Here is a 9098-nt window from a genome sequence, read left to right on the forward strand (position 1 = left end):
ACGGACATAAAGGGTGCTAACACCTTCCCTTTATGTAACTAACCCCCGAACCCTAAATCTTTTCAATATGGGGTGGTTTGAACTTTTTTTCCCCTTTTCTTAAAAAAATAAATGTTCAGTCGTGAAATAAAAAGTGAGTCAAAAGCTAATCAAATAGCCTTGATCTCCAAAAAATGACGCGACATCTATGTTGTAAGTTGTCGTTCCAAAGTATTGGAGTCTTAAGTTGTTGATGTTGTCTATGTTGTAAGTTGTAGTTCCAAAGTATTGGAGTCTTAAGTTGTCGATGTTGTCCAAGTTGTATGTTGTTGAGTCCATGCATACTCATTCATGTTGGGGGCTTGATGCCCTAGAGCTTTGTACTCAACACGTTGGAGCTTTAGCTCAATTAGCGATGGGGGCTTGATGCCCTGGAGCTTTGTACTCAACACGTTGGAGTTTTAGCTCAATTAGCGATAGGGGCTTGTTGCCCTGGAAGTATATTAATACTTAAATAGCGATGGGGCTTGATGCCCTGAAGCTTTGTACTCAACACGTTGGAGCTTTAGCTCAATTAGCGATGGGGGCTTGATGCCCTGGAAGTATATTAATACTCAAATAGCGATAGGGGCTTGATGCCCTGGATTGGTACCACATGCATGATTAAGAAGTCGAAGTTGCATTGTCGAGTCAAAGTCGTTGTTGATGAGTTGTCATCCATGAGTCGTTAAGTTGTTGAGTTGTCTTCTACCCATGTGTTGTTAATGAAGTGTTTTTGAAGATTATATGATGTTATGAAGCTATATGATGTTGATTATGATGTTGTTATGATGATGTTTATGATATTGATTATAATGTTATGATGTTGTTTACGATGTTGATTATATGATTTATTATGATGCTATATGATGTTGATTATGATGTTGTTATGTTGTTATGATGCTATATGTTGTTGATTATGATGTTGTTATGATGTTGTTTATGATATTGTTAAGCAATGATTTTTATGAAGCGATGATTATGTTGTTATGTGAAGTAATAAATATTACGACGTTGAATTTTGAAGGATAAATAGTTATTTTATTCCGTTTATGATTTTAGGAAAAGAAGTGTGACATTCCGTTTATGTTGAAATACTCTGATTTATATGTGAAATTTTTAAGTTGAGAAAACGAGGTGTTACATCAGGGACTAAAGTGATAACGGAAGTGCATAGTCAGGGACTTATTTGTATTTAATCCTGAGTCAGGGACCTATGTGACAGCGAGCTGCAGAATGAGGAACTAAAGTGACTATTTGCTTTTGTTTTAATGATAGTTCTTTTTCTTTGTGTTGCCAAAACAAGCAAAAAATTTCATTCAACTTTTTTTTTTTTTCTCTTCAAAAAAGTTGAATGAATTTTTTTTATGAATTCGTTGGAACTTAAATGAAAGTTTTGGTAAGACTGAAATGCATTTAAAGTGCATATTAGATTGTAATTTTTAAATAATAGTGTATCTATTAATTTTAAAAGTGTTTTATTTTGACTCATACACGGTCGGTATAAGTCAAATATCTAACAAACGTAATACGATATAATGAGGGTAAATTTTTTTCTTCAAGTAATTTAATGCTTAAAAATTTACTTATTAAAGTAAATAAGTGTGATGTTTTGAGTTTGAACCCCGACCTTGACTTGTCAACTGACGTAAGCTCACGAGACTAAGCGCGCGTTCGTTGAATATTCTTTAAAAAAGATCATTGAATTGAAAAATAATTATATTCTAACCATGCATATTATGATTAAATTCATAAAAAAAATAACCCAATTGGATCAAACCCAACAGAACTGGAGTTTAGTCCGTCCAAATTTTGACATCGTGAGCAGTGGGAAACCAATACCCGACCCGCATTCTTCTTTCCTTTCAACACCAGCCTTAATGGAACCGGACCCGGCCCAGTTTCACCACACCACAATCGGGTCATTTCTGTCATCTTTACCACCTCTCCAAACCAAACCCTATCATCCATCGTTTTCTTCCGGATCGGACCCTTCCATCTCTTCTCTCTCAGTAAGTCTCTCTCTCTCTCTCTCTCTCTCTCTCTCTCTCTCTCTTCAATTCAACTTTCTCTATTCCAATTGCATCATTTCATTGTTTAATTTGCAACAACTACTCAAACACTTCTTTATTATGTATTTGTGGTTTATTTCATTTATTTGTTTCTTCAATTAGCTTGGGACCTAGTTTCTAATGTTTGTCTGAGGAATATTTTGTGTTGTTTTTATTCAATTATTACCTGTACATTTTTTATTTTGGTGTGAATGTGTAACATAACCACAATAGTCTTTTTTTTTTTCTTTGATGGTGCCCTGGCCGGGGTTTTGAACCCCGGACCTTGCATATTTTATGCACTGTCCCTCCCAACTGAGTTAAGTTTACGATGACATAGCCACAATAGTCTACTCTATGTATGAAAATGTCAAAATACTTTATCAAAATAATCTCTTACATTAAAATGATTCTTTGATATAGTCATATTAGTCATTAATATAGTTACTTAAAAAGAGTTAATGTCAATATTAAGGACTATTGTGATTATTCGTTACACATTCGGGAAACCAAAATGGCTATTATTATTATTATTATTATTATCCATTGAAATATTAGTAAGGTTGTAAATTTAGGTTAGTCATCCACAATCTCGGCTTTTTGGAGTTAAAGTTGCTTATCTGTTCTTGATTTGTAGTTTGTTTACACTTAATTGCATATCCCCTTCATGGTGTGTACTTTTTGTTCTTTTATTTTTGATGGGTCTAGGTTTCTTTAAGGTTGAGTTTGTTTGAGTCAAGATATGTCTAGATTCTGATTTAAAAAACTCATGGTTTTTGCCATATAAGGAGTGTGCTATGATTTCACTTTTGAGTCGTGTTTTAAATTTCTGTCCACAAATGTCAATATTTGGTTTTCACAAGTTTCTTCAAATGCAATTGTAGATGCATTGGACATATTTTCTCCTTTTTTCTATGATTTCAAAGATTATAATGCAATTGCAATTTATATTCTTTCTCTTGACTGATGTAATGTAACTCGGTCGGCCTTTTAGTCTCTTGTAATATTACTGGTCTAAATTCAGTAATTTATGTTCGATGGGATGAGCTTAAAGTGTAAGTTTTATCCCTTTATGTCTGTTTTTTCCCCGCTTTATTATTCACAAGAGGTTGACAATGATTTTACTTTTTGACTAGATTCTGCATGCCCTTTTGTTCAATCAACTTGAGTTATTTCTCGTGTAATTTTGTTGTAATTTGACATATCACATTGTTTTATTTGACATACAGATTGAGTGTGCTCTCAACTCTCAAGCCTATGCGATGGAAATATCAAATGATTCAGAAGCTAAGAAACCAAAAAGGTTGACATCTGTTGTTTGGAATCACTTTGAAAGGATAAAAAAAGCTGACATATGTTATGCTGTTTGCGTGCATTGCAACAAGAGACTTAGTGGATCAAGTAATAGTGGAACTACTCATCTAAGAAATCACTTGTTGCGGTGTCTGAAAAGATCAAACTTTGACGTTTCTCAACTACTTGCAGTAAAGAGAAAGAAAAAAGATACTACCGTCGGCCTAGCAAACATTAGTTTTGATGAAGGTCAGAGGAAAGAAGAATGTATAAAGCCAACGTTCGCCAAGTTTGAACAGGAACATAAGAAAGATGAAATCATTAACTTTGTAAGTAGTAAATTTGACCAGGAGAGGAGTCAACATGATCTTGCTCGCATGATCATATTACATGGATACCCGGTCACCTTGGCTGAACAAGTAGGGTTCAAGGTCTTTGTGAAGAATCTCCAGCCTCTCTTTGAGTTTTCGCCAAACAGCGGCGTAGAGATTTCTTGTATAGAAATCTACAGGAGGGAGAAAGAGAAAGTGTTTGAGATGATAAGCAAATTATGTGGCAGGATTAATCTCTCTATCGAAATGTGGTCTTCGGCAGAAAATACCTCGTATTTGTGTCTATCTGCGCATTATATTGATGAGAATTGGACACTGCAGAAGAAAGTTTTGAACTTTCTTACACTTCACTCTTCTTACACTGAAGACTTGCTTCCAGAAGTGATTATCAAAAGTCTCGATGAATGGGATATTGACTGCAAACTATTTGCATTGACTCTTGATGATTGTTCCGTTGATGATAGCATCACTTTACGAATCAAAGAGCGTGTTTCTGAGAAAAGGCCTTTCTTAAGTACTCGACAAATACTCGACGTGCGCTCTGCAGCACATCTCATAACTTCTATTGTTCAAGATGCCATGGATGCATTACATGAGGTGATCCAAAAGATTCGAGAGAGCATTAGATACATTAAAAGTTCACAAGAAGTGCAAGGAAAATTTAATGAAATTTCTCAAAGTGCTGGGATCAACTTTCAGAAGGCCTTATTTCTTGATAATCCACTTCAGTGGAAGTCCACATTTATCATGCTTGAAACTGCACTAGAATACAGGAGTGCGTTTTCACTCCTCCAAGAACATGATACCTCCTACTCATCAACTCTATCCGACGAAGAGTGGGAATGGGCTAGTTCTGTTGCTGGATATTTAAAACTCCTAGTTGAAATTATGAATATCTTCTCAGGCAACAGATTTCCTACATCTAATATATTCTTCCCTGAGATATGTGACATTCATATTCAATTAATTGACTGGAGCAGAAGTTCCGACCATTTTCTTAGACTCATGGCTTTGAAGATGAAATCCAAATTTGATAAGTACTGGAGCAAGTGCAGTTTGGCTTTAGCTTTAGCAGCAGTCCTAGACCCTCGGTTTAAATTGAAGTTGGTTGAGTACTACTACTCGCTCATATATGGAAGCACTGCTTTAGAACGCATCAAAGAAGTTTCTGATGGTATCAAAGAACTTTTTAATGCATATTCTATATGTTCAACAATGGTTGATCAAGGGTCAGCTTTGCCTGGAAGTAGCTTACCAAGTACCAGTTCTGGTGCCAGGGATAGGCTAAAAGGTTTTGACAGATTCCTTCATGAGACATCTCAGAGTCAGTCCATGACATCAGACTTGGACAAGTATTTGGAGGAACCGATCTTTCCTCGTAATTCTGATTTTAACATACTGAACTGGTGGAAAGTCCACACGCCGAGGTACCCTATTTTGTCTATGATGGCACGAGATGTTCTCGGGACTCCAATGTCAACTTTAGCACCTGAGTTGGCCTTTAACACAGGGGGCAGACTGCTCGATTCTTCTCGCAGTTCACTGAACCCAGATACACGAGAAGCTTTAATATGCACACACGATTGGCTCCGAAATGAATCAGAAGGTACATTCTTACTTGATAGGTTCATTTTCTCCACCTTTAGAATAAGAGTAATGCTTGTTGGTGCGAGAAAACAAAAACGAATTTTGAAAAAGCACAAACCATCCTTGTATTCCGCTCAGTGGAAGTGTTGTATGTTTATTTTTTATTATTAAAAATTAATTTTTAACTCCAACACCCATGTATGGAAGTGTTGTATGTTTATTTTTTATTATTAAAAATTAATTTTTAACTCCAACACCCATGTATTCCGGCAAAAGGGAGTTATATGTATTACCATTCTATTAAAACAATATAAGTTACATGATTCAATTACCCATCGTCGTTTTTCGCACATGCATGGTTTGCACTAAACAACAATACTCTTAGAATAATCTTAAATTCTAATTTATGGCTTATTTCTTATTGCATCTGTGTTACTCTGACATCTTATCAGGTTTAAACTCGTCCCCAATCCAATCTATTCCACCCATTCTTCTTGAATCAAGTTAATTTTCCCAGGTATTCTTCTGTGCAACTTGTATCATATGTTCTTAATCTCTCCACAATCCGTAGTTCAACATTGACCTCGCTACTCTTTTATGTAAGAATTGTTAATTGTACTGTTGTTCTCCTGTGTCATTTCTTGCCGGGAAGTGATATATTGAAAATATTATGTAAGAACCCAATGTATAATATTCTTAGAATAGTGAAGTAGTTTTTTTTTCATATTTACAGCTAACGCTGTTGCTTAGCATTCAGATGTTTTTACTGGAGTTTCATTCAGATGAATCTGATTTTGTATAGAGGGTTGCATGCCCTTGATATCAAAGTCGTCCCTTGCATGCTTCATTGTTCCTGCTATAAGAATGCACAAGGTGAATGATCTTAATGAATGAAGATCTTCGACAATTGCATTATGGCATAGTTGTAACTGTCATTTCATCTTAATCACATCTATCAAGTGAAGTTTCTATCTACACTTGCTCACTTGACCAGTTATATAATTGCATATGGTAGAGTAATTGAATTGGAACCACTTCCTTTGTTCTATATCTATTGATGTTTAAGGTTATTACATACAAATTAGAAAAAACAATTAACTATATATATGGACTAATTCATTAAAGAAATGTGAATACTTTCTTCATTGTCTTAAAACGATATGATATTTTATGATTTATCGATTAATTAGTTCAGATGCAAGTAATGGGTATGGACACTGAAGTATTTGAAGGGTAGGGATACGAGTCTTAAGGGGTATAGTTTTTGTGCGTGTGTATTTCCTTCAGATTGCGGTTACTGGCACGGTTACTATAGTTTCTACCAATTGCCACCATCACATAAGTCCCATTTTGTAGGGTAACATTTTATGTATATATATTTCTCTTTTCTCTTTTCTTTTTTGGGTTGTTGCTTAAACTACCATATTTGAAACTTTTCAAAAAATAAAAATAAAAAAATACCATGAGTGTCATGGTTCTCGATTGTGACTGGAGATTCCTTAATGGTCCTGCCTCCTGGTATGGTGGTTGGTTTCTATGGTAGAGGAGTTGGAATAATGTATCTCTCCAATGGCGATTTTGACAACAACTTGCTGTAGCCTGGCGTTATGGAATGACCCTACAATGGCGAGTTCAAAGTCGGATGTTGTCACACATTCGGTGCTAGCTCAGTAGTAAGAGCTTAGTCTTGTAACTTTGAGGTATTGAGTTCAAATTTTCTTGGGGTCGACGGTGAGATTGGTCTCCTGGATTAACCGATGAGTTTTAAAAAACATTTAGAAAAATTGTATTATACTTGATATTAATTTTCAATCACGAGTAGAAGCGAGGTAGTGTATGTGAAATGTAATTTTAGCAAAAGACAATATTTCTAGCTTCTAGGTGAAAGTTGGAGTTCTTATCATATCATAAATTATACGTTTTAAATAACTTGGATCAATTGTACAAAACGACGGAGAAATAAAAAGAAATGCAAGACCGGCATTTTAAATAACTTGGATCAATTTTAACTTTCTATGTTTAAATTTCTAACAAAAGTAATTTATTTTGGGTACATAAAGTCATTCATTTTTACAAGGCCTCTGAATTTTCTTAGTCATAAAAATATTAAAAGCCTCAACCAAATGTTCACGTTAGGCAGCTAAAAAAACACCCTTAAAAAATTAAATTGCAAATTACAAGAAAATATAGGCTTATTTGATTCAATGGTCCCTTAAATAATTTCAAGTTTTCATTTTGGTCCTACAATTAATAAAACGTACATTTTAGTCCCTCACTTTTTTCTCAATTTGCCAAATGAATCCCAACTATTAACTTTAACTTCAAATGTATATGGTGGACCAACCTTAAAAATAGTCCATCGTAGACCTTATTAATTTTGTTAATTTTAACCATTTGATCTATTTATCATAAAATGAACCGTTAGATCTTCACCTTCTTCTTCTTGTTCATAATCTTCATAAAAACAATTGATTACCAAACTGCCCTTATCATATCTTCATCTTCTTGTTCATGATCTTCATAAAAAAAACCCAGCAAATCATTAAAAAAAACAGCACTTCCCATTTTCCACATCACATACCTACCAACTTCCAACTGCAAATATTCATAAATTGGAGTTAGAGATTTGGGATTTTTCATAACAATAAAATCAATCTCTACAAATAGAACCGTTCAAAAAAAATATCTCTACAAATAGAAATAGAATAGTTTTTGAATTGTGATGCTATTCCAACTTCCGCATCAACTACATCATTAATTTTATCCCAACTTACAACTCTCTCCCTTCAACCTCAACTTCCTCGCCGTCATCGCTGCCTAGTTCTTGCTCTTCTTCTTCCATGACCGCCCTTCGTCCTCTTCCGTTTCACCATCGACGACCTCTTCCTCCTCCTCCTACTCACCGCTCTCACCGTCGTAGCTCTTGTCTTCACCGGCGTTGGCTTAACGTCCTCGTGAGTCGTGTCGGTGCTCGTCGGTGTTGCGGTGGTTGTTTTGAATGAGGCGTTTCAGAGTATTGATGATTTGTATTTAGATGAAGAAGAGATCTTTGATGGTGATTTGCTTTCAGTTGTTGGTGGTAGCTTCGATACCAAACGTTGTTTCAGCGATGGTGAAGGAGAGTCACAATCTGGGTCAGCGTTTGTTGTTTCAAAACCGTGTCTTGGTGCGAGGATATGAGGTTCTATGTGAGAGGATGAGAAGTCACGATCTGGGTCAGCGCTTGTTCTTCTTGAAGTTGTTGAGGATGAGAAGTCTGTTAAGGTTGTGGTTGTTGATGTGAGTGATGTTGTTCATGGAAAAAAAATTAGGTGTTGATGTTATAATAAAATCAAAAGGTTTAAATTATAATAATTAATAGCATCTATGGTGGACCACTTTTAAGGTTGGTCCACCATAATATTATTTGGGGTTAAACTTAACTGCAAGGATTTATTTGGCAAATGGAGGAAAAAATGAGGGATCAAAACGTACGTTTTATTAATTATGGGATCAAAATGTAAAATGGAAATTAATTAGGGAACCAATGAATTAAATAAGCCGAAAATATATTACATCACGATTAAAGTATTTTAAGAAAAAATCTAAATTATACTACCCTATACCTAGTAGAGAATAAAAGAGGGGAATTGATTCATCAGGAGGGGATTCTCTTTAAAAAAAAACTATTTTAAATTAAATTTTTCATTTTTTTTAATTCAAATCTTTATCTATTTTTTCTCTCACCAAATAAACCAACGGTCAAGATTGGATTGGACTCATGTGACATGAGGCAATCCTCTCCCAATTCTCTTCATTTGAAATTTAGAATTCTCAA

At 34.9% G+C, this 9098-nt stretch overlaps 1 protein-coding gene and 1 long non-coding RNA gene across 4 annotated transcripts; one reads left to right on the top strand and one right to left on the bottom strand.

Annotated features, from left to right (window-relative positions):
- The first annotated feature begins 1873 nt into the window (after positions 1–1873).
- Positions 1874–6331, top strand: LOC112418369 (zinc finger BED domain-containing protein RICESLEEPER 1). Of its 3 annotated transcripts, XM_024774697.2 has the most exons (4): positions 1874–2030; positions 3299–5300; positions 5734–5798; positions 6015–6331. In XM_024774697.2, the coding sequence occupies exons 1-3, from the start codon at positions 1899–1901 to the stop codon at positions 5787–5789; spliced, it is 2190 nt and encodes a 729-aa protein (XP_024630465.1). In that variant the 5' UTR covers positions 1874–1898; the 3' UTR covers positions 5790–5798; positions 6015–6331. The 3 variants fall into 3 exon arrangements, with proteins under 3 accessions (XP_024630465.1, XP_024630464.1, XP_024630466.1); XM_024774696.2 differs by lacking the exon at positions 6015–6331 and having other exon boundaries at positions 5734–6013; XM_024774698.2 differs by lacking the exons at positions 1874–2030; positions 6015–6331 and adding an exon at positions 2477–3124 and having other exon boundaries at positions 5734–6013.
- Positions 6332–7291: 960 nt separating this feature from the next.
- On the bottom strand, positions 7292–8599 carry LOC112418370 (uncharacterized). The gene is made up of 2 exons (XR_003008597.2): positions 8056–8599; positions 7292–7876 (listed from the first exon to the last, which is right to left on the bottom strand). It is a non-coding gene; the product is annotated as an uncharacterized lncRNA (long non-coding RNA).
- Positions 8600–9098: the final 499 nt, after the last annotated feature.

This window comes from Medicago truncatula, chromosome 8 (assembly GCF_003473485.1).
Source record: "Medicago truncatula cultivar Jemalong A17 chromosome 8, MtrunA17r5.0-ANR, whole genome shotgun sequence".
NCBI lineage: Eukaryota > Viridiplantae > Streptophyta > Magnoliopsida > Fabales > Fabaceae > Medicago > Medicago truncatula.

Excerpts from the sequence above, each read along its gene's own strand:
- LOC112418369 (XM_024774697.2), top strand. The coding sequence starts at position 1,899 with ATGGAACCGGACCCGGCCCAGTTTCACCACACCACAATCGGGTCATTT. Across the intron at positions 2,031-3,298 it reads CTTCCATCTCTTCTCTCTCA|ATTGAGTGTGCTCTCAACTC; the intron begins GTAAGTCTCTCT and ends TTTGACATACAG. Across the intron at positions 5,301-5,733 it reads GCTCCGAAATGAATCAGAAG|GTTTAAACTCGTCCCCAATC; the intron begins GTACATTCTTAC and ends ACATCTTATCAG.